The 24,585-nt window shown below is 37.2% G+C and overlaps 6 protein-coding genes across 12 annotated transcripts; 4 read left to right on the top strand and 2 right to left on the bottom strand.

Annotated features, from left to right (window-relative positions):
* Positions 1-23: 23 nt before the first annotated feature.
* On the top strand, positions 24-8,793 carry LOC124436962 (apoptotic chromatin condensation inducer in the nucleus-like). The gene is made up of 13 exons (XM_046986950.1): positions 24-225; positions 344-386; positions 625-897; positions 1,117-1,212; positions 1,716-1,767; positions 1,994-2,085; positions 2,664-2,805; positions 2,949-3,059; positions 5,735-5,967; positions 6,367-6,474; positions 6,703-6,850; positions 7,307-7,410; positions 7,992-8,793. Exons 3-13 carry the CDS (start codon positions 700-702, stop codon positions 8,295-8,297), a joined length of 1,590 nt encoding a protein of 529 aa, XP_046842906.1. The 5' UTR covers positions 24-225; positions 344-386; positions 625-699; the 3' UTR covers positions 8,298-8,793.
* LOC124436964 (thymidine kinase 2, mitochondrial-like) lies at positions 8,735-11,067 on the bottom strand. 2 transcript variants are annotated; one of them, XM_046986955.1, is made up of 9 exons: positions 10,764-11,067; positions 10,313-10,389; positions 10,166-10,240; positions 9,951-10,004; positions 9,721-9,884; positions 9,394-9,482; positions 9,233-9,312; positions 9,047-9,127; positions 8,735-8,953 (listed from the first exon to the last, which is right to left on the bottom strand). In XM_046986955.1, the coding sequence occupies exons 1-9, from the start codon at positions 10,873-10,875 to the stop codon at positions 8,846-8,848; spliced, it is 840 nt and encodes a 279-aa protein (XP_046842911.1). In that variant the 5' UTR covers positions 10,876-11,067; the 3' UTR covers positions 8,735-8,845. The 2 variants fall into 2 exon arrangements, with proteins under 2 accessions (XP_046842911.1, XP_046842912.1); XM_046986956.1 differs by lacking the exon at positions 10,764-11,067 and adding an exon at positions 10,564-10,753.
* On the top strand, positions 10,993-24,568 carry LOC124436959 (DNA replication factor Cdt1-like). 2 transcript variants are annotated; one of them, XM_046986948.1, is made up of 8 exons: positions 10,993-11,003; positions 19,776-21,007; positions 21,336-21,554; positions 21,776-22,199; positions 22,430-22,585; positions 22,716-22,828; positions 23,000-23,088; positions 24,305-24,568. In XM_046986948.1, exons 2-8 carry the CDS (start codon positions 20,151-20,153, stop codon positions 24,454-24,456), a joined length of 2,010 nt encoding a protein of 669 aa, XP_046842904.1. In that variant the 5' UTR covers positions 10,993-11,003; positions 19,776-20,150; the 3' UTR covers positions 24,457-24,568. The 2 variants fall into 2 exon arrangements, with proteins under 2 accessions (XP_046842904.1, XP_046842903.1); XM_046986947.1 differs by lacking the exon at positions 10,993-11,003 and having other exon boundaries at positions 19,544-21,007.
* On the top strand, positions 11,282-12,249 carry LOC124436965 (acyl-coenzyme A diphosphatase FITM2-like). The gene has a single exon (XM_046986957.1). It carries the CDS (start codon positions 11,282-11,284, stop codon positions 12,089-12,091), a length of 810 nt encoding a protein of 269 aa, XP_046842913.1. The 3' UTR covers positions 12,092-12,249.
* Positions 12,448-15,343, bottom strand: LOC124436966 (protein big brother-like). 3 transcript variants are annotated; one of them, XM_046986959.1, is made up of 5 exons: positions 15,182-15,343; positions 15,014-15,100; positions 14,476-14,574; positions 13,339-13,558; positions 12,448-12,953 (listed from the first exon to the last, which is right to left on the bottom strand). In XM_046986959.1, the coding sequence occupies exons 1-5, from the start codon at positions 15,257-15,259 to the stop codon at positions 12,925-12,927; spliced, it is 513 nt and encodes a 170-aa protein (XP_046842915.1). In that variant the 5' UTR covers positions 15,260-15,343; the 3' UTR covers positions 12,448-12,924. The 3 variants fall into 3 exon arrangements, with proteins under 3 accessions (XP_046842915.1, XP_046842914.1, XP_046842916.1); XM_046986958.1 differs by having other exon boundaries at positions 12,448-12,974; XM_046986960.1 differs by lacking the exon at positions 14,476-14,574 and having other exon boundaries at positions 12,448-12,974.
* Positions 15,568-19,352, top strand: LOC124436963 (divergent protein kinase domain 1C-like). 3 transcript variants are annotated; one of them, XM_046986954.1, is made up of 4 exons: positions 15,568-15,945; positions 16,442-16,637; positions 16,976-17,352; positions 18,193-19,352. In XM_046986954.1, exons 1-4 carry the CDS (start codon positions 15,784-15,786, stop codon positions 18,406-18,408), a joined length of 951 nt encoding a protein of 316 aa, XP_046842910.1. In that variant the 5' UTR covers positions 15,568-15,783; the 3' UTR covers positions 18,409-19,352. The 3 variants fall into 3 exon arrangements, with proteins under 3 accessions (XP_046842910.1, XP_046842908.1, XP_046842907.1); XM_046986952.1 differs by having other exon boundaries at positions 15,569-15,945; positions 16,976-17,649; positions 17,914-18,269; XM_046986951.1 differs by having other exon boundaries at positions 15,575-15,945; positions 16,976-17,649.
* Positions 24,569-24,585: the final 17 nt, after the last annotated feature.

A 24,585-nucleotide genomic window follows, 5' to 3' on the forward strand; every position in this document is an offset into this window, starting at 1 on the left:
CTCCTTTATCAATATATGTACTGGTAATGAGGTGCGCATGCGTTTACAAGCATCGAGTAAAGTAGCATGGCGTCCACCAACGAAGGTTCTGCGAAACAAGAGGAAGTTGAAATCAACGGCAGACCTTTGACGAAGCTAAAAGTCGACGAATTAAAACAAGAACTCATTTCCAGAGGCTTGGATAAATCTGGTCTCAAGAAAGAACTTCAGGAGCGGCTGATAAAGGTAGAATATTGCAATTTGAAGAAGGACCTCGCTTCCCTCCTCTTTTTAGATACTCTAAAGTCCGTTTTTAACCGGTAACTACCGGTGACCACATTAATCTCTCTCGCTTTTGCAACAGGCAATTGAAAAAGAGAAAAGAAATGCAAATGGTTCTACTTCAAGTATGTACAATTTAAACTCGAGATTTTTTGTACAAAGTGTGGTGTCACTTGTGGTATGACTATATGTCTGATATTCCTGAATACAGCAGTGATTGAAATGCTTGAAACCTTTCCATTGCATCATGAATTGCATCCATTGCACATTGTTTTTCGTACAACCTACACTATTTAGACCAAAAGTTCAGCACAAATCGAAAGTTATTGATTTACTGAACTAGACAGTGTTTTACCATTAAAGATGCGCCAGAGCCAGAAGCATCTACCCATAATGATGAAGAGATAGCCAGCCAAGAAGTTTCATCAACAACAATAGATGATGACGAGCATTGCTTCAACCGTGGGCTCAAATATGGAAAGCAGTTCTGGCAAGCTCGATGAGAATAATGATGCATCAACAAGTGGCAAAGGCAATGAAAGTATAACGACCGATTTGCCTAAAGATTCGTTGGAAGTTGACAGTGTCTCAGATGTGACCAAAGACCTTCAGGAAAATGAAAACAAGGCCACCAATGTAAGTTTCTTTGAAATTTTTGAAATTTTGTGCATATTCAAAAAATTCTCTCCATGCTTTGTTTATGTGAACCTGCAGATTGACATGTTAAATAAAAGGAGTTTATTCTCATTGCATGCTATTATCATGTGTACATCTTTGTAACATGGTATGCCTACAGTTGGCACTCTGCTGCATGGTGGATTTTATTTCATGAAGTATTAAACTGTCTCCCCACAGGAGTCCGATGCTACAAAAGATTTGAAGAAAACTGCAAACAATCCTGAAAGTGTTGAAGATGGTGAGATAGATGAAGAAGAGAAAAAAGAAGATCAGGTATTGTTTTAAAGAAATTTTTAATTATAAACTGAAATTTTTTGGAGGCTGAGTTTTTTGATTAAAGCCAAACGGCCTTGGATACATCATTAAGCAAGAAGAAAGATTGTAATAAAGTAAATGGTTTGAGCCCGGGAGTATGGTTACATGTTTGTAGATCGATTGGTCCAGAGGGAAGGACTGTTTTTGTTGTTGTTGACTTACGTTTCGACAACCTTAGCTGTAGTCATCTTCAGAGTCATTTTTGACAATTTTTGACTCTGAAGATGATTACGGCTAAGGTTGTCGAAAAGTCAGTCAACAACAACAAAAACAGTCCTTCTCAGGACTATACCAACCTGGACGATCTACATTTAAAACATATAAAGAAAGATTGTGATATAATATAGTAGTACCATTTATGAGGATCCCCAAGAAACAGTGAAATGCAGAATTTATCATTGGCACTTAAAAAACGCGACGTGGTTTTATTTGCAGAATCAGTTTGCTTTTGTTATTTTTAGAAACCTTCAGTGGGCGAGAAAAGGCGAAAAATATCCTTAACCAGGCAAATTTGTATGTCTTGCATGTTGTTAATTACATGAAGTACAGCATTGTTCTGGGACTTTGTTTTCTGTTTATGAATTTGTAGTTTTGACTCATTTGATTTTGAATATTAATTTGTACATAGCATTTGACATATATGTTTCATACAATTCTTTCTGTATTTATAAGACTTTATTTGACATATTTTCTTCATATCTTATTTAAAACTTTCTTTTGTGTGAAATGTTTTTTTTAGCCAACAATCCTCCCACACCTGGAACAAGAAAGAGAAAATGGAGTTCAAACAAGTCAAAATCTTCGGTTGTCATCAGTACAGACTCACTAAAGGTAAGATTCTTTGACTTTTGAGTATGTACTAATCTAATTCACTGATCTATATATTCATTAAATAACAACAAAATAAAACAAATTCCAACTTCAAGATAATACAGGAGTGTAGAACCTAAGGTTTTTCGTGCATAAAACGGGCCGAAAAACGATTTTTTCATTTCGGTAAACCGCGCGTCTTTTTTCGATGACGCCATATTGCTCCGCTTCAATTTCTAGATTTCTCGTGTTTACACAAGGAAATATATAAGGCAAAAATATGTCTTACGGTTTCACTCCTCCCCCCGTCTGTACATGTACATCGAAACTTTGATCTCGCTCCCCCGTCTGTACATGTACATCGAAACTTTGATCTCACTCCCCCGTCTGTACATGTACATCGAAACTTTGATCTCACTCCCCCCGTCCGTACATGTACATCGAAACTTTGATCTCACTCCCCCGTCTGTACATGTACATCGAAACTTTGATCTCACTCCCCCGTCTGTACATGTACATCGAAACTTTGATCTCACTCCCCCCGTCAGTACATGTACATCGAAACAGTGATCACTCATCAAAGTTAACATTTACTTTAGGAGTTAATTCCCGGTGTACAGTTAGCATCGACACCCGCACTTGAGGCAGTTATGGAACTTGATGACGATCGGGATGAAGAAAGTGAAACGAAGGATGAAAAAGACGAAAAAGAAGCGAGATCAATGGATGAAAAATCGCCATGTGCGTTGTTCTATATTCCTGCTCATGCACATTCGTTTGTACGCAACTCCCCGAGGGAGTATGGGATATTGAAGTTAGCCATCCCCCCCCCCGTTATCCTGTTAGGGGGTGTGAAATAGTGAACGTTTTTAATGTATGTTTAGTTAAAAAGAGGATTGTTCATATTGCCGAGTCGAAAACAGTGAAGTTAAGTGGAAGCTTTAAGAATGGAGAAATGGGCAACATGGAAAATGACATTTCAAGTGAAAGAGCAGGTATTTATGCAGGTAGCGTGTACTTTATTCTGCCTGAAGTTCGGTTGGCAAGGTTTGTTTTATAATGGTTATCACGTGTTCATTGAAATGATGAATCGAAATCGCCGATCGAAATCAGATGACTCTTTGTTTTACAACTAGTCCCCAGTTTGTTTTTGAGTTCAAAACATATTGAAATGATGAATTCAAATCGCAGATCGAAATTCGATGACTCTATTTTACAACTAGTTCTCAGTGTTTTTTTTTTGAGCTCAAAACATATTGAAATGATGAATACTAATCGCTGATTGAAATCAGATGACTCTTTATTTTATAACTAGTTCCCAGTTTTTTTGAGCTCAAAACATATGCCGCGGAGAAAATTTCTTTTTTTTGAGGAACTGTGTTTCGCACTAATTTGCCAGCATGTGACAACGTTTAGCATTTACAAAATTTACTTTTTCCTGCGATTAAGGATTCCGCTCATTGTTCCTTCCATGTTCTTATTCGTTGCTGCTTGTCGTATTCCTAAATTACTGATAGTTTAAAAGTCAGAAGACATTGAAATATTTATGCTTAGGTACTGTACATCTTAGTAAAATCAATCAAAATCATGTAAAAGACCCTTAACGTACTGCTTTTAAAACTATTTATCTCCCTTGCTCATCTTTGATTAGGAAACTCCTCAAGTAAGTGAGTCAAAAACACGACATGCGTAGTGAACACATTGTTCTGTAGTTGAATTTCTGAGAATTCTCTTCCTGATCTAAGACGCGACTGTAATGCATATAGTATGTATTTTTTTTATGATTCATTCAAAAATTTATACTAGACCTGTTAGGATTCACACTCTGGCTGTGTGAACTATTGGCTAAAATACGTACGTATCCCCACTTGATGACAAAGGTGTTATAAGTCTTAGACCTCGTGTTATGGCAATTGTGGTCGCCGTTCTTTGGCGCATGTGCGAAGTCGTGTGTGTTTTCTGGCGTGGTTCTTAATATTTGTGGCCAAAAGAACTGGGTTTTTTGACATGTTGTTAAATAAATGTTCAACTCAATGAAATGGACGTGAAACATTCCTTTAATAACTGTGAATGTTTTTCCGTTTGTAAAGCACAGTTTGGTCGTTTGACCTACCGAAAGTGCGGTATGATGTTATTAAAGAACTCGATTGCTATGACTTTCGTCGTTTGCTGTTTGTCGTGACAAAAATAGTGTCTCCTATCGAGTGTGGCTGTGGTTTTGGCAGCTAAAAATTAAACAAAGTAACGTGATAAACTTTCGCTGTCGAATGCAACGTGGAACTGATACAACGCTTTCAGAATGCTTATTGTTTAGAAGGTGAAATTGTTGTCCTGACTAATGGAGGCTTTCTAGGGAAAATACATATATGAAGAGGTGTGATTAAACAAGAAAGGAGAAGTCTAGTATGGGACTGTAAATCTCCTGGACTGAACGTAATGAACTTACTTGAGATCAAGGAGATTGGCATTGTAATCATTACGAATTGCAATCCGATCAGAACAAAAAAAATACTTTGGAACTACTCTACTTCAATATGAAAGACGAATTTGAAACTGCACTTTTTGAACTATTGAATTAATTGTGGAACGACGCACCTTGCTGTACAGCCTGGTATGGAATTTTGAAACTTGCACTTTTTAAACGACAATTCCATAAAAAGGACTATTTGTGGAACTACACGCTTTGCTAGAGAGCTTAGTATGGACTTTTGAAACCGCATCTTCTAAATTATAATTCAATAAGACAAAAAGAAATTTTGGAACGATACGCATCGTTGAAACTTAGAAACTACAGTTTTTGAACGGCTTGTTCAAAAAGAACATGTATTTGTGGTGTTATTCAATAAGAAAAAGACATTTTCGGAACGATGTTCATGTACAACTTGCTTTAAAACCGCGCACATCTTGAACTGTGCTTCAATTGCAAAGGCGTGTTTTTTAAAAAGACGCCCTCAACATGTTCCGCACAAACGTTGTCGAATGTCGACATTGGCATGAGAGATGAGTTACATTTACGATGAATGAAAAACAATAATGAAATCAAATGGAAATCTTATATTATACACGTGTAGTGTCCATCGCCTATTTGTTGCTATTGTGTCGCCAACTTTATTGAAAAGTTGATTCATAAGACGTTGGAACCAGAACTTTTCACTTACTGAAACGATTTTTGACTTGCCACCATTCCCTTGTGTTATATTGAACAACGACAATCGTCACGTTGACTGGTGGTCACAATAACTTTGATAAACTATTGTTTTGTATCAGACCACCAACGTGACTCAAATGAAAGGATGGGCAGACGTGGATCTTCATACTCACGAGTGGAACACGTTTCTAAATCCACGCTCAGTTATCTAACGTTATCTCATGTTGAGGAATAACAAGCGGGCGATGTAACCTCCAATTCGCGAACTTACATCAAGTTGTGGATAATTTGGGGACCGCTGGCGTGATTGTAAGAGTGCTCGCAGGGACATAGAGAAGGAACCGATTGAGTTTTTGTCTATTTTTGTTTCCTTATTGTTTATTCCATGCTCTTAGTAAGTTTTCTGCATGCCTCACGTTTCGAGTTACTGACGTATAAACTCAGTCATTGTGCTATTGAAAAAATGCATTTCCTCTAGATTGCACAACATTCTTTATCGCTAATATTTTGTGTACGTCATAGGTGATGATGGACACGACGAGAGCCAATCGTTAACTCTTCCACCTGCGGAGGATCCCTTACCCGTCAAGAAAGCGATATCCCCACCGCTCAATCCACCTTCATGTGCTATCCACGTGGCTCAACTCGTGCGACCGTTTACTCAGAAGCAACTGATGCAGTATCTTTCACAATTTGGCTCTCTGACTGAAGAAACATTCTGGATCAATAAGATCAAGTCGCATTGCTATGCTGTTGTAAGTTTCTCCCTTCTTCAGCCCGCAGGCTAGTTTTTGTATTACGTTTGTTACGCATGTGCAGTAGACTAAAAGGGATTGAGTTTTCATTCTTACATGTACGTAAACATCCGTTTGGAAAACGTGGTAGTGCAAGTCTTTCTCGAAGGGCAGTTACACGGTCATAGGAAAAATATGTATATCCTGTGCAATGTGACCATATGTGCAAATTCATTTGCCAGTTTGGGAGTTTATACACACACCCTCCTGTTCTTAAGTTTGCAACTATACAAAGCAGGTGGGAGAGTTTAAGCTCATCACACCAAATCTACTAAAAAAATTTGCATGTATGGACGTACTGATCCTGTTACTACTGTTGTGTTGAACTGCTTAAGAAAGTTTTTGTTTTTATGTTTATAGTATCCCACTGTTGAGGAAGCTACGCATGCGCGTCAGTCAATACATGGAGAACGTTGGCCAGCCACGAGCCCCAAAACGCTGATTGTCGACTTTGCTGATAATAACAAGGTAAATAATTCGATGATATGTTCAAGTTTGTTTTATTTCATTTGTAAGCAGTCCGGCTCTATGTGCATTTTTTAGCAGGTTTATTCGGACGAGAATATTCTCCCCTACAACAGGGGGGGGAGTGCTCATGCTCATCCGACCGAATATTGTAAAAAAAATGCACATATATAGTCGGTCACACTGCGCAGTCGTATTTCGTCGAAGAACCATTTTACATTTTCAATGTAGATGTTGGAAGATACAGAAGGTGCTCTAGGTAAGAAAGAGGAAGCTGGCACAGAGAAAATGGAAGAAACTGCGGAAGAAAAGAATGAAGATACCGAAGAGCCAAGCAAGACAAAAGAGAAGAGCAGTAAAAGACACAAGGAAAAGAAAGGTAGGGGTTTTTTGCTATTTTTGATACTGTGTTTTTTTAAGTGAATAATGTTTTGATGAAGCTATAGCTCTTGAGAATAAAGGCAATGCCATCCATATTACAATGATAGACCAGCGTGTTTTTGAACTTGTTTGTTTTTGATAAATGTCAACCGTCAGTATAAACACATATTTATTTTTAACACATCACGTGCTCGTTGTATGGAAACTTTCAGCAACAACACATATATTTTGTCACGTAGAAACTTTCAACTTCTGGGTTTGTCTAACAACACATGGTCTTAACACATTACATGTTTTGTTGGATAGACACATTTAACCTCCAGAGACTGTAGTAACACATGTTTTTTAACGCATCGCACGTTTTGTTGCGTATAAGACATTCAACCCGTACAGACAGTAGCAACACGTGTTTTAACCTGTCACGTGTTTTAAACATCACGTGTTTGTTATTTAGAGAAAAAGAAAGAGGAACCAAGTGCTGTCAGCCTTCTCGATCAGCTGTTTCGTAAAACTACAACTGAACCATGTATTTATTGGTTACCTCTCACAAATGAACAGGTAAATGCACAATACAACAAGACGGTTGTATATATTACCAGTCTGTTCACACGGACCGTAGCCTGAGTCGGGAAAACCGACATGCTTAGAGCTTCTTACACGTGATCAACACGATCGAACTCGTTGTTACGTTTCACAAAACTAACTATTTTAAAGTTTTATCGTTTTGCAAAGAAAGTGGGAAAATTTAATCGTTTTCAATCAGAACAAGAATTCAGAAAGTCAGAATTCATGTTCAAACAATCAGAATTCATGATCGGAGAATCAGAATTCGTGTTGAAAATTAGAATTCTTATTCAAAGAATCAGAATTCATGTTCATTGAATCAGAATTCATTTTCAGAGAATCAGAATTCATGTTCAGAGAATCAGAATTCATGTTCAAAGAATCAGAATTCATGTTCAGAGAATCAGAATTCATGTTCAGAGAATCAGAATTCATGTTCAGAGAATCAGAATTCATGTTCAGAGAATCAGAATTCATGTTCAGAGAATCTGAATTCATGTTCAGAGAATCAGAATTCGTGTTCTGATTCTTAGACGATGGCTTTGGAACAACGTCTTTAATTAATCTGTCTTTAGATCGTTGCAAAAGAGAAAGAACGCGAAGAACGACGCAAAAAGAGAGAGTTGGCTCTAAAACAGGAAGAGAAGAATGTCCCTAATCAGAAGGTACCCGAAGACACGACCAGACTCGACGACAGACCAAGACTACGCGAGCCTGAACGAGCGAAAGCAAGAGAGACACCGCGCGTACAAGAACGGAGACCGCTGCAAGATAATCGTGGGCGTTCGCCACCACCTCGTCAACGACCGGAAAGGCGAGGGTCACCTCCTCCTAAGAGGCGAAGCCGTAGCAGAAGTCCAGGTTTTCGACGAAGGAGATGAAAAAAAAGAAGAAATGAAAGATCAAACTAAACTCATAGAAGGTAGTGAGAATCTGTCGACCGTATATTTCTTCGACAATGTTTCATTCTTTTATTTAACGTGAGCTAATTGTAAAGACTTTCTAGTTAATTTTCAGGCTATTCCAATTAATAACTCTTTACTTTAGTGAAGTGGTGCATGTAGTGTAAGTTGTAATTGTAACAGATCAATCATCAATCTAGGAGTGGTGTGCATCACTCTGTACCTATGTACCCACCGTTATCCCCCAGTAAAGGCATTCTTGCTTCCTTTGTCTTAATCATGAATGGTAATGTGCCTTCTTCACTTATTTTTAACTACTGGACAATTGAGAAATTTGTGATGCATTTGTGGAATTTGTATCAATTTGTGCATTCTCCCATATTTCTTGCTTATTATAATACCAAGAGACAAATCAATCAACACGAAATACTTTTTTTGTTTATTTACAATAAAAATGGTGAATTGCTTGCAAAAAGTCTGGTATGTTTACAAGTTAAAAAGTTTCAACTGATGGTAATAGTTTAGATTCAATCTCTACATGTAATCGGTTCATCGCCCATTCCAAGTAAGATGCTGTTGGTGTTAGTTTCATAAATTTTAAACATGTCCTTAAGATCCTTATTACCATCAAGAACCTGTGCACAAATAATTGGAAAAAGAACATAAAAATATATAAAAACAATCATTTCCTTGGTGATAAACATGATATTGAAAATAATGAATCTTACCAAAACAGGCGCAGGAATGTCGAATTTTGTTTTGTTGATCAACCAGTCTTCGTGATGTTGGTCAATTGTCTCAAGTAGACTCTGAAAATGCAGGACTTTTTTGTTATAGAAAATAAAATTATTTTGTCACTACTACCACTCAAATTTTTTTATAATATCTGTTGGGTCTTTTTAAGCAAGTTATACCATGGGGATGTCGATTTCTTCCTTTCTTCTCCTCTTTTTTAAGCGTTTATAGCATTCTTCTGGAGACGTCCTGAGATAAACTGAAAAAAAATATAATTCCATGTTGGTCTGGTACATGTCAACTTCCAGGTTTAAGAATCAAAGTAAAAAAATACATATACCAATCAAATCTAGTTTCGGCTTATCCTCCTTCATAATGTAATTGAACCATTTTTGATATACGTTGTATTCAACTGAAGACATCTTTCCACTAAATGATTAAAAACCATCATTAAATGTTTAGACAACATTTTGTCCTAAACACAAAATAGTTAAATTGGTTATTGACTTATGGGTGAAATTAGCAATGTTTTCACCACAATCATAAATGACAATTTCGGTTGTTGGACCAGCTTATTCATGTCATTTTGACATGTAGTTATTCCTCTGTGGAGGGATCTAATCATTCATGACATTGTGTTGTGTATTTTGAATTTTTCGTGATTAACCTCTGATAAAGATTTTCAACAAAACAATAGCTTGCACTGTAAATGCTTCTTTCCATCAACGTGACAGGATGATCCTGTTTTGTTTTGTGAACTTCCAGCATCGTTAGAAGTACATATGATTGAAATAGAAAGCTCCATCTGCTAGGATCTTCATAAACAAGACCCTGAAAATGAAATCTCTTGTTATTTCAGACTTGACGAAAAAAAAATTGATGACCTCAAAATCATACCAAGGCATTTCCATCTCCTATATTTTGCCATTTGTTGACAGGTTCTGTAAATACCTAAGATGTTGGTAGGCAAACATATTACTCTCTTATATACGTAGTAGGCCTATTTGACTTGATGGGATAAGAAGTCTTGCTTTAGGCAAGCCTTTAGCCTTATGACTTTTATAAAAGCATCTTGTTAGAGGGTCATCCTTTATGTAAAACTTAATACCTACTTCAACATGTGAATGCCTTTTAAAATACTCGAGCAATGTTGTTTTCCCACTGCCAATATTTCCCTCGATTGATATCTGAAATGGTTTGAATTTGTCAAGTCATGTTTTGTTTGGTGCAGATTGTTGTCTTGAGAATCATCAACTTACCCGAACAGGCTTTATGTTCTTGCCAGTTGTTTCATCAATCCATTTATTTGTGACGCTGGTTTTTCCATTGCCTATCACTGAGGAGAAATTTATAGTTAAAACTTCACTGCATGCGTAATTTCTATTTGCTAATTAATGTTGTTTACAAAGTAAAATGCAATTCTGATGTGAGTATCAAATTAAATAGTACAAAAATCAAAGTTCTATGTTTTTTAAATTGGTTAAAGCTTTAAATCGTTCGTTCCACGTACTCTTAAAAACGTTTTTTGTCTTTATTGTGAATTGTAGTAAAAGATTACGATTGATCGGTCCTACAACTTTTAAAATTTCCCTCCAAAAAGTTTGCATTATGCAATTGAGCCCGCGATTGAACGTAATTTACTAATACACATGATAATAAAAATTTTTATTATGTTATGTAATTAGTATCTGAAAGTTTCTAAAAACATACTAGAGATTCTTGTAATCATTTCATACGGCGCAAATATTCCCTTCCATTTGTTTGAATGCATGTGTGCATGTTTTGACGTCGACTTAAGTTGCTGTACCAAGCGAACTGCCATCCTTTCATCTGGCTTTATGATGTCTTTTTATTTTTACCATAGATTTTAGACTATTTTGTCTGTTTGCAAATATCTGCAGTCTGCTTCAAATATATTTTCGGTTTTTCTTGATTTTATTATCAACGAAGGTTTGTTCTCATTGATGTTTCTGATTCCGAATAGAAGTCAGCATCAATATTTTATCACTTAGCATCACTTTCTTAAAGGCATTCCTAACTTGATATCCAAACCAATACGTCCTTTTCGTTTAAAATAACGGTCGAGATTATTGAGATGTTCTGAGTTTGCTATATACGCCATTTATTTGCTCTCTGAGAACTGTTGGCTTCCGAATTACCGCTGACTAAATAGTCTCTAACATCGTCGCATATCTCCGAAAAAATTGCAGAAATTAAAGGAAGATAATATGGGAAGGGAAAGACGCGGTGCATCTTTTGACTGCGAAATATTGGTCGCAAAACTCTCAACACTTTTTATCAAATTGGGCACAACTAATCGTATATACATAGCTGTACTATGTTGGTTCATCGTCATCTTTGGGTCGTGGATGAACGATTTCCACCGGCCACCCGAGTTTTACCTGTCGAAGAAAAGCAACATACTTAATGTAGTGTTCGCGAAATGGAGTTTAGCATGGACTTTCGGCCTTCTCGCACCTTTCATGGCTTTGACCTACTGGAGAAGGAGTCGAAGCAACCTGAAAGTGGTTTGCAAGCACTTGCTCCGTCTTGTTGCTTCTTATGTAGTTTGGTATACTTTGATCGCCATCTTGGAATTTGTTGAACACCAGAGTGGAAAATGCGAGGGCAGTGATTTATACACTACTAAACAGGAATGCCACAGAGAAGGCTTGTTATGGAACGGTTTCGACATCTCGGGACATTCCTTTATTTTGATTTATTGTACGCTTATAATCAGTGAAGAAATTCAGGTTATACGATACTGGAGGAAGGACAATCTGCGGCGCTCCAGTGGAGATGATGAAAGGGAGTCTGGCACTACTGAGAAGGTCACCTGTTGCATTGCTCTTGTGTTGTATATCTCTTGTTGTCTTCTCATGATGCTTTGGATTTTCCTTCTCGCCATCACAAGCATGTATTTTCATTCAACGAATAGTAAGTTATTAGGGACAATTTTGGGCCTAGGTGCATGGTATGGAACTTATAACATTTTATTCTTATCTGTGAAATTTCCCGGCGCTGCTGTTGGATCTTAATACATAAGGAATGGTAGAGTTACCGTACTCATAGCTTTTAACAATGTAGACGATTTCTGATTGTACTACCATGACTTAGAAATGTGAACAACAGATTGTTTGCTTGTGTTGTTCTTGTCATTTTTGTCAATGCTTTCAATGATAACAATCAAAAACAATTTGCATTAGTCTCTTCCTGAAGTATGTGCTTTTGTAGTATCAATCCCCCCCCCAAAAAAAAAAATTAAGGTTGGGCAGACAAAGCCAGTTGGGCATTGTTTGCTGAGCTGGGTAATTAAGCTGGGTAAATTAGAGATTGAAAATGTTCTGACCCTCCCCCCCCCTAAAAAATGTTGACCCGTATGCATGACTTCAGGTAAAGTTTCCTCTCTCTTACCGATGCAGTGGCATGTAGAGTAATTTATTCAACTCTCAGTCATCATTGTCTTATAAACATATGTAATAAACACTAAATAATTTACTATACATTACAATTTGAATAAAAAATATTCAACGATAATTATTAGATTTTTAAAACTTAACTCAACACACACACAGACATTACATCCATTTTAGTTTTTGAATCAAGGCTGTTCAGTCCAATCAGGCTGCAATACATCGTGTAATATACAATAGCGTTGTTGATTTTTCGGCTGCGACTGATTTTTACTGATCCATGATGCTTTGCTCAGTGCTTGCAATTTTTTACTATTCCTTCAATCCCATGGCATCATGGGATCTCTAAATGATACTGTGGCAATCATGAAGCTGGGACGTTTTCATCTTACTGCTAAGTGTTATTAGTCTTCGCTATGTCGTCGTGGAGCATCGTCATTTATTTGCTCGAAACTCCGTCACGCCTGTCGTGGCTGGCCGAGTAGTGCTGACAGAATGGAAAATAACGCTACAATGATTTTGATTGGCTGATTATTCTTTTGGGAGCAGGGAGCGGTCATTGTCGATGAGTATTACAAAGAAAATGGAAAGCTTGGGGTGTTTTTCAGCGACTGAGTGATTGATCAACTCTTTTTCTTAAAAACATATAAGAATAAACAAGCAAAAAGCCTCTGAAAACCTGCATGCAGTTGGAGACCGTAGTTCGGTAAATATTACGATTGCCCTCCTCCCCCCCTGACCTCGCTTATTGTCACCGCTCTCAAGGGATTGCTTTCAGGTATTTGCCGACGACTAATTTCCATCTACGAAACTTACAAGACCGCTCCCCGAATTTCGGAGTAAGGTATTACGAGCATGAAAGTGTGTTATACCATCTGTTTTATTGTCGTCCCTCCACGCTCTTTGTTGCTCTTCGAATTCGATGAGTTTGATTCTGGCGCGTGCCAACGTCTCCCTCATCAACTTGTCCTCGACGTGCGCGTTGGCTTCGTCGAATTTCAGGCTGCCGATTCCGTCAAGCCTGTGAAGGTCAAACCAACCTTCGAAGAGTACGCACACTCCATTCATGATAAATGAACTTCGAACGTGAACCTATGAAGAAAGTAGAATCATCGTTGAAGGTTTTTTTTCATCACAAGCGCAATTCCTCTGTAGCGGACATTTTCTTTCCAAAGTATCAATTAAAGCAAATTGAGGACACGTGCCACGCAGTTGTCGCAATTATCAAACAAAGATAAAACTTTATTACATTTACTTAATTTATATCAAGGTGAAATGCATTAGTTCTATTGTAAAGCTAGAGTTATTGTCTTTGTTAACCTCCCAGACACTCTTGTCAGAAGTTCCCTTTTATCAAAATGCTTGAATGTCCTTGCCCAAGAAAAAAGACTTCTCATGTCTATCACTGGAACGAAGTTTGATTGACTTGAGATTTATCTATGAAATCATGTGAACTTATAATATGCGGACAGTACGGAGTATGTATAAACCACGCATTTGTCTCATTTCGTTGTCGATTTCTTAAACTCGTCTATTCTTCCTTGGAGCCGAGCTGTCCAACCACGTGCTTTTTGGCAGCTGGTCTCGCAAGAGTTTATTTGTTAAATATCTGATAATGGACATAATTGACGTTCATTGCTTAGTACCAGCTGGGGAATTCTTGGCTATAGCTATGCAGCTGCCGCGGTCAAACTCCACACTCATGATTTCTTAATCACACAGATTAAGACAGACCACATTTTATTTTTGCATTTGCACTTCGTAGCAAAACACCCAACGCGCAAAAAATCATGTTGATTTTCCGCTCATGCGCTAGGTTTTCTTGAAAATTTTTACTGCATTAAAAACATTGTGCGCTAGCTTTTAGCTACAAACATCAGAAATTACAATGCTCTGGAATTTTTGTTCGGAACTTTCGAGTGGTGAGGTGTCATCAGGTTCAATGAGCCCTTAAATTGTGAAGTATCTATTAAAGAACTTTTGACGACTTCTCAAGAACTTATTCTCACCTTGCCTGGTTCCTGCTCGAAGTTTATGAATGGTGTTGATAAAAGATTATCTGGCTTCGGGAAAAACAAGCAGATGTTCGTACCAGTGGCGACAAAGGACTGCAAAGAACAAAATGTTTCCATTTAATATTAATGGCTTGTCTTGTGGTTTTGTTATTCGTGCAAGTTGACAATTGGAGTATTCGTCGTGATTTTGTTTTGTAGTTATGTGTATTTTTGATGCATATTATAATAAATTTTTTTGATTACATTTTTTAACGGTTAGAATTCCACGCAATAAAGTTGAACTCCTCTAATGCAGCGAAAACAAAATCCTATTTTTAGTCAATCTCACAATCTCTGTAAATCGCACGTTGTTACCCTAGAACATTTTTATTTTTTCTGTCTGCCTGTACACGTACAGTTTTCAATACCAGCAAAGTTTGTTCGCCACGTCGTTAAATCTGATTACACGAAAACTAATTAGCCGATTTGCAACATTTTTGGCAATTTTCCCTTAAATCCCACTTATTTCCACAACGTAAATGCAAATACTTACTGCACTAATCTTGCCTTCTCTGCAGTCGTTTTGAAAATGCTGTATGCGCTCCGATTGAGGCCTGTCTCGATACATCGTATACTTCACCTGCATAATAAAAGCACGATAAAAGTTAGTTCATCGCCTACGTACGAAAGTTAAAATTTAACCGGCTTGATATTTGCGAACCTCGGATTCCCTCGACAATTTTCTAAACAACTCGTCATTTTCGAACTTGTTTCTTTGATCCGGCACAACACGAGGCATGATTTCATTAATAAATCCTGCAAACTATAAAAATTCGAATTTTCCGGCGTACTGTAGTGGCAACAGCAATCTTAGAATGATCGATTGAACCACGCATTTCATATATATATATTACTATACAACAGCGCGACACGCGACGTGATTGGTTAGATTGCGTGACTGGGGCTTAGCGACATTGCGAAATATTATTACGTCAATATTGTTCTTTCTGCACGAATTATCTCTTTGTTGATGGTGTTGCTAAAGAAACGACGATTACGAGCAGTTAACGATCATAAACGGAATTTTACGTCATTGTTCGACGTTTGTATAGTACCTTCTGGAAAAAGCAGGAAGATTCGTACATTTAATCTAGATTTATCCTCTTCATTGTATTATTTCTCGAATAATCAGTGTATTAACGAACAATACTAAATATCCTTTATATTTCTGAACCCGAAACTGGCCAAAGTGTTCCCTGACTTGAATGATAGAATAATGACTTGCAACATAATTGCTCTTAAAAATAAAAACTAAGTTCATTGATGTGGAAAAGGCGAAAGAGAACAATTTTAATTGCTCTAACATTCCTCGTTCTTGCGTTTTTGTTAATTAGAAGTAGGAATGGTCATAGTCAGTCAATATACGACAGTTTTAATGGCATTACCTGTGACGAGAAGAAAGGAAGAGCCTTGCTTTATGCATTGGTAAGTAATGGAGAAAATAATTAAAATTCATTTCGCTTCAACGTACGTAATATTAGAGACTTAGAGCTAGCTATTGTTGCAAACTGACTAACGTAGGTGATTCCGTTTGTCGAGCGATTTTTGCAGTATCCTTGTAGCATTTCAAGAGGATCAACGAAGCGAAACAATAAAAAAATGGGAAGATGGTAATCTACCCATTTCATATCACAATATCACTTAAAGACGCTGCATTGCTCGTCCACCCAACCACCTACTTTGGTGTTCATACCTGTCTTGAAAATAAATCAAGGAATTAAAGTTTTAGAAATGAGTGTAGAAATGTATTTCTGAAAACGTATGGTGAACTCAGAAAACACCATAGAAAGAGAGTGTACTTGCATTGCTGTTACTGACCACCTACTCATATGGTTTTTGATTGTTTTAACTGCGAGTTGGTGGAAACCGACTTTGAATTTATGAGTCAAAGTTGCCACTGTGAATTTTTCTTTTTTTTTAGTGCCATTCATACCATACAGGTATAGTGGCTGGGAACTTGTGTTATGATCTCTGCACCTCGAGAAATTTGTTCATCAAACAGTGCTTGTCACACAATGACAAGAATACGATCTTTGCTGCAGTTTTGAATAAACAGGACATCATTTTGAAAACTAAGAAAGCCGCAGCATATAGCTCTTGGGAAGATATTTTTCCAGGTATCTGACCGCTCAACATAAAACAATCAAATTTCCTAGGAGGTGGGTATTAGTCATTCATAGACAATTAGATTGATCTCTCTTTGAGCCCACCACATGGTTGTTGATAAGCTTGTTATGTAAATGATCTTACCTTGGAGAATTGATAAATGAAAGATCATTAAATAATTTTTACCAACCAAAAAGTTTAAATGCAGTTAAAACATATAAGATAATTGTAGAAAAACAATTTTTGTTCTGCTTGATTAGCGATAACTCTTTTGATAGCATAACTTAGTGCACTTTACCTCTAAGGTAATACTAATGTGGTTATACCTGCCACCAATTTTTGATTTTAGCTAGTAATGTCGTGGATGCGTTTGTTCTCAGGCAAAGTTTCTCAGCGGCAGTGTACGATCATGTGGTTACCCAGCTGCTTCATATTGATGATGTCATCAGTGATCGACACAAACTTAGCAATCTTTCACCCGATGATTTTCTGAAGTATCTAATGCACATGCCATCTGTCAGCAGCTACACCGAAGCAGAAATGCGAAGTCTTTGGCAACTGTTACATCAGGATGAGTACTACTTGCTGCAAGTGTTGAAGGATTTAAAACACTTTCCAAAGATTTTTGGTACATGTGGTAGATTTTATGCCGTGGAAAAGGTTGAAACACTCACTAGTCTTGTTGGAATAAGAGTAATTTCAGCATCAATCAGTTGGAAGATACAGGTAAAGGTTGCCCTGGAAATTATGGACTTTGTTCGTGAACTCAACTTGCAGGGAGCATATGGATTTAACTGGCATCATTGTGATATTCATGGTGAAAACTTTGGAATTAATGCAATGGGAGAGCTCAAAGCCATTGATGTGGACATGTTGTACACTAGTGAGAAATTATCAGAAATTTTTGAGGAACAGTCAGAAAACTGCACATCGCACAAAGTTTGCAAATTCTTTGATTGTGCATCACAGTGCAATTTAGAAACGAACAGGTGTAATTCTCAAGTCATTTCGAATAATTTGCAGGTGATGGACCTTTCTAACCAGTTGATGCATGAGATTGGACTTTCGAATTGTTGAAGTTATGATCAAATCTCTGTCAATGAGCAATAGCTGATTTGCAACAAACTGCAAAACCAAGGCATGTTGCTCCTTTTCAAGTGCTGCTCTGTTTCACTCATTGCAAAAACAAAACATTTTTAAAAAAATGAATAATGTTAATCATGTTCTGAAATTTACACGAAATTAAGGTCTGGCCATGCAACAGTCTTTATTTTAGATAAATATTAGGTTGTATTGCCATGAGTTATATGAATTCATTTTTCTTTCTACTAACCAAAGGGAAGGAGCAGCAGCTGCTAAGCCAGCCCATGTTTTACTCCTACAATGCAAATATTTTGCATTCAATTTCTGGAAAAACAATGAATGGAATTGATTTTCTAAATAATTAAATAATCGGACATTATTCTAAATAAGTAAAAGATCGGACCGGCTTCGGATCGGATCGGACGAAAAGTGATAATTAATTGGACAGTTTTTGACACGTGTGCTGATTTTTTGTTTTCACAGGTTGTTTGCCAAAATCTATTTCGCTCAAGATGGTTCATACGTGGTGTTCTGGCCAGTGTCCCCTTAAGAAGTAAAAAGAAATTCGATGAGATTTTAAATGAATGTGTTGAGCTCACAACAACACCTTGGTCCAAATTCAAGTATGACAGGATATTTAACACTCTACAAAGCTATTTGTTGGAGGAGCAAAAGTTCCTTTCTCGTCACGCAGTCTAGCTGCAATATATATATCTTATTTCACATTACGTATTTTGAAAAGAGATCAATTGGGTAGAGCTGAAGATATGAATATTCACAGCCCACAATTAGCGTTCTGGGGGCTGTTCACATGAGCCTGGTAACCGGGATTCAGCGAGACGTGAAATGATTTTGAGTCATTTAAACGAGTAAAAACTTTAAGCGCAAAACTTACAACCTTTTCTTACAAGCGTCATATGTCATTTTAGTCGAAATTTTCAAATCGTGACAAATTATTTGTTTTCATTTTAAAGGTTTTGTGAATTTGAAAAGTTAGCATAGACAAATTGCTCATATAAGTTTTTTGTTGTGAAGTATTTAATCTTTTCCATTTGGCAAAATGATTTAATGCTTCTCTGATTCCCGGCTACCGGGCTCATGTGAACAGCCCCCTAGTTTCGCCCATGTCAAAATCACACTGACCTAAAACGAGGCAAAATTTTATGTTTTCAATAACACCGACCAGGTTTCTTACTTTTGAAACAGAGTAGGAACGTTTGTAAAATAAAAGGAAGGGCAATCTCACAAGCCTCCACCGTGTATAGTGCCGTTTTTATAAATGTGGGGTAATCTGCATGCTGGATACGCTATTGACGTCATATCCAGTTAGTTTGAGTGTCGCGCGCTCGCTAATTACTCTGTGGGCAAGCGTGATATTGTTTTTACAAACTTATAAATGATTGTCCCACATTGTGTTTCTATTGAAAGGTTTCTACCCACTAGACTCGTCTTACTTAGCCACGTGGGGGGACAGAACTGAATCGAGGAAAAAATAGTGGTGGGCGATATGTGGAATAAAAATCGATATTTTTCATATCAGATATTACTGTCACATGAATTAGGAAATAATGTAATATTTGTTCTTAAGAAGTAGAATATAAAAGTTTCCGCTTTGTTAAGACGTCATTAAAACTGCAAAACGATTTTATTTTAGTCACATGACCAACACAAATGTACGCAATTTGGTACAATGAGATATCTGTGTAACAAGTAACTTGTTTTGCTAATTTGTTATGCACCAATTTTGTTGATTTTATCTCTATGTTCGGCCACAGTATAGGAATATACAGTAGGGCCACTTCGCTGTACAACTGGCTGCTGTATATTTAGTTAGTTTACTGGCTGCTGTATATTTAGTTAGTTTACTGGCTGCCGTTAGCCATATCGTCAATCCTATTGGTCACACAATGCAGTTCACTGGCTGCCAATATGGTAATCATGAGATATCCGTGGTACAAAAAAACTCAATGCAGTGGCTCTACTGTATGTTCTCTATAGTGTGGTTTGGCCTTGATAATTTGAAATTTATAGTTGCATAATACTGCAGAATTCCATGGTACTTTTAGTATAAAGTGAATGGCTTGAATTGGGATTTGGGAAGTATTGTTACATTATTATTTGTAAGTGCAGTTCATCCACACATAGTAAGGAACCGAAGGATTTTTGAAGCAAAGATTAGTTACTGGATTTTTGTAAGAGACAAGTTGTCACAAGTAAGATAATATTTGAACATGTATATTTAAGCTCAATAAATTACTTCGTTAGTTTTATGTTAAGACATTCATCTGATATAATATTGTTTGATTATCGAATCGAAAATATCGATGAAAATTTTCTATGTCGATTACAGTAGATTATAAAATCCAATAGGTCTTCCGCTATTATACCTCTTGCGGGCTCAACTATTTTCCCGCGCCAACTTTATTTGGTTCTGTTTTGTGATGGAACGTTTCAATATGGACGGTCAACTGGTTTTAACGAAGTATTTTAATGCCTCAAAATCACGTCCAGTCTTGCATCCTGCAAAGCGGAGGAAAATTGAGACGGAGAACAATGTTGCACAAAAAATACTGGCGAACTCAGCCGAAGGCAAATGCCAAATAGAGGTAGAGAAAAATGAAGTCAAACAGAAGTCCGAGGCGAGGGTTGCTAGTGGAATCACAAGGAAAGTTAATCGCTCGCGAAGTAAAGGTAGAAAGTCAGTAAAAAGGAAGAATTTCGATAAATCAGTGCATAGTGATGTAATGTTTATTACAACGTCGGCAAAAGACGATCACGAAAGCCAACGGTCAAGGAAGCAACTTCAACCGATGTTAAAGAATGGCTTGGAACCTAAACGACATGCAGAGAATCGTGCTAAAGAACCTGCTGGCAAAGGCGTTTCAATTCCAGAGAAAAAGTGTCAGAAAGAAGAGAATGTATCTCATCTGAATGAGAGTGTTGATGACTTGAAACGAAATACGGAGGATAGAATAGATTCCATCAAAGAACCATCTGTTGATGTATCATCAGTGAAGGCAATCATCAACAACAAACCTCGTAACGACATTAAAGTGAATCCATGGATTGCGGAACAAGCTAAGCTGGTGCTTGCAAGCAGGGGAAAGCAGGCTCTGGAGAAGAGTCTGCAAAAGAAGAAAGATTCTGCTACAAAGAAGAACGACGAAGTGATTGTTAAAGATGATAATAAATGCTTGTCAAAAGGCATTCCCAGTTTCAAGAACATCAAACCAACAATTGAAGTACCTAGGTTGAGTAAAGAAGCTGCCATGAAAGCTGAAAAAATATCACCAAGCAGGTAGACCAATTGTTTGTTCTTGTGATATTCATGTTGAAAGATTGTTGTCTGGCCACTTAGTATTGCCTTGGAATGAATTACTCAGTTAAGATGCACATCAAATTTCATCTTCAGTTTCCATGGTTTATTCCATTGATTTCATTTGCCTTATTGGGAACACTTTCCAAAGCAATATAAATGCATGCTACTTAGAAAACATCCATAGTTGATGACATTCTACTGTCAATTTCCAATATGTCTGACAGACTAAACAATACATTGAAATTAACTGCATTCATTACCAACCATTTATGAAAGATTTTTGAATTTCACAATTTTCTCTTTCCAGTGGAACCAAACATCCGGCCTACCAAAGGTTTGGTCACCTTCTTGAAGCTAAGAAACCAGAAGCAGACCAAGCCACCCACAACCTACCCCTCCCTTATCATTTCAAAATGCTTGAAGAAATGTTCCGATGTGTAGATGTTGTTCTCAGTTTGAAACAGAAACGTCACGAGTCATGTACATTTGAGAAGCTCAAGTATTCTGTACAAGAAATGACTCGAAAGTGAGTTACTGTATTGATGTGATCATTAAAATTTGATGTCTTGTGAAACATGTTTTTGGGCCTATTTGAGTTGAGCTAATAGCTTCAGGATAAAATAAAGCAAGTTTATCAAAAAAATTTACTTAAACGGTTAATTTATATATTTAGAATAAAGTTTGTGTTGCAATGTACTACAGTTTCACCAAATATTTAATTCCCATGACTTTTTTAACTTATTGCAGAAAGTTTGAGAAAAAGCATTTGGCACAAATAAAGACTATTTATCCTGATGCCTTTGTGTTTCGACAGCAAAGCACTTTGGTTGAAGGGAAGAAATCATCTTTTCAACTGACGATCAGTTTGAATCTAAACGGAAAACACGCGAAAGATGTTAAATTTGTTGAAAGTTTCGTTTTTACTGAAAGACTAAAGCACTTTAAGAATAAGCTTTTGGAAGTCACAATGGAACATCATCAAGATTATTTGGCAAAAAACTATCCAAGATTGTGTGTGAAGAATGTGGAAATCATGCGATGGCACCCGTGCTTTCCACTCGATAAAATACCAGAACTTGAACAGGCAGCATTACCTCAACCCCCACAAATGGAAACATTCACTTCGGCTAGAGATGTTTTGGATAAGGCCAGACTAAACATGTCTCCCAGGGTTAGTTTGAGTATTTTCTGAAGAAGTATATTCTTTGCACTATGGTGACATGCGTGGTTTCTAATGAGTAAAAGAATTTGAATTCAGAAAACGTATAATTCAGGCTCCAGGGACTGAAGCATGTTACATACATTGTACATGTTGGGTGCAGAATTCAGTAATTTCTCAATGTTAGCAGCAAATGATGCATACGAGTAGAAATTAATTTTTGGTCGTGGATTTGTTTTCAGGTCGAGAATGCTTTAAAGAATGTTGCACAATCATCGTTGGAAAAGAACTCTGATAATACCCAGTCAAAGACAAATAAATTTGAGATGAACTCAAATCAAGCAGCTAAGAGTCACAATCCATCTCTGAGAGGGGTTTCACAATCTCTTATTGATAAGGTACTTCAACACTTTTCCCAACGACTACTCTAGTTTCCACTCATGCGCAGAAAAGATGCGCAAGATGTGTCATTATGATACAGGCATGTTTAATGCATATATTTCAACGCATACAATCTCATTTTCCTAGATAAGACTGAAAGAAGAGAAAAAAATACAAGAAGCCCTCACGGTCGATTCGGAGGTCGTTAAAAAACGCGCCATGCTGCAGAGATTACCAGAATTTTCTAGGATTTTAAAAACGTATCCTTTTGCTTTTCACAAGCCACCGGTTTCAACCAAGTGAGGAGAAATGTACGTGTTAGCCTTTGGCTTTGGGGTAATCTTGCCTAGTGTATCGTTTGTTCATTGTAATCTTAGTGAAATTTTCGATTTTTCATGTGAGAAGTGACATAACCTTCATTCACGGCTAAGATACTTTGTTGGCGAACGTAAAGTTGCGATTCCATTGGAAGATGTTATCGGAAAAATCGCAGAAAGCTTCACAAGTACGATGTCAACAGGTAAAAATGTCTTCATAGTCTTTCTTTGTTGTAATTGTTGTCTTTTAAAGAGGATGCTTGAAACATCAATGCTCATGGTTAACACCTCTTTCCTATACCGAAGCAGCTTCCGCGTCTTTTTCAGTTTTAAAGGGTTTTGTTGCGTGTTTTCCTCTGTGAACGAGCGTGCACGATTCCGGAAAAGATACACTGTGTAGTCGTTTTGTGATTAAAAACTGCTCAATACAGTTGTAGAGCGTATCTTTACAATTGAATTAATTATAGTGATTCTAAAAATGTTGCTGCTCGGAGCTTCATGCCAGTTCAATCTTCAGGCAACCAATATAGATTTGCGAATGCAGTATAGAGCATAAATTTTGTAACTGTTGCACTCATCAGTGATTCATTGCAGCTATATCACAGTATAGAGAACATAAAGAAGGGCCACTCCATTGAATTTTTTCGTGTCACGCATACACAGTTTCTACCCCCCCTAAATTTAGGGGGGGTCTTGGAATTTTCAAAAATGCCTTCTAGGGGTGGGTCGAAAAAATTTTGAATTTCTAGGGGTGGGTGTGTCTATGTAGGGGTGGGTTCCGAGATTTTCCCTATTAGAAAAATTAAAAAATAGATGAAATGCATCTATGATAAAAAAAGTTAATAACTTCAAAGTTCAACATCACTCAATTTTTGCCCCCATGTTATTGCATCATCTATCTTCATATTACCCTATAAGGGACCAAAAATATCTCCCTAATTTGACACCATGTTATTGCATCAGCCATTGATTGCATCAGCCATTGGCGAGTTTGGTGAACTTGCTTGATTGACAATATTAGTGAATACATAGACTTTATCAGTAGTATGCATAGAGAGACCATAAATAAGTCTAAAATCAGCTTTCCCGTAGAAAAAAACGAATTTTTTTTCGACTCATATGTAGGGGTGGGTTACCAATTTGGGGTTGGGTATGTCTATGTAGGGGTGGGTTCCAACCCCTCTAGAAACTATGGCATATCTTATTACGCATGTGATTACCATATTGGCAGCCAGTAAATTGCATTGTGTGACCAATAGGATTGACGATATGGCAAACGGCAGCCAGTAAACTAATTAAATATACAGGAGCCAGTTGCACAGCGAAGTGGCCCTACTGTATATTCCTATACTGTGGCTGTGGCTTGCTGACTGTAGGCCAACTGGACTGTTCATTTATTTTTTCTCTATTTTATTCTAGTTGAAGTGGAGAAGCATGTTAGGCTGCTCTGCGAAACCCTTCCCGAATGGCTTTCGATTACGCACGTAAGAAAGTGTCCTTACGTCAAGCTGAAGAAGAACGTCAACTTTAACAGTCTTGTCGAGAAGTTGAAGGCAAAGGAAAGAAACTGACTGTTGTGCCTTCATCGGTTGTCTTGCTCGACAAGCATCCAAGTATTTTATACGGACTATAAGAGTACTTTACTGTTTTGAAGAAAATCATCTCTGCCATAGAAAAAAGAAATTCGACTCGCTATTGCT

This window comes from Xenia sp. Carnegie-2017, unplaced genomic scaffold (genome assembly GCF_021976095.1).
Source record: "Xenia sp. Carnegie-2017 unplaced genomic scaffold, XeniaSp_v1 HiC_scaffold_16, whole genome shotgun sequence".
NCBI classification, from domain to species: domain Eukaryota; kingdom Metazoa; phylum Cnidaria; class Anthozoa; order Malacalcyonacea; family Xeniidae; genus Xenia; species Xenia sp. Carnegie-2017.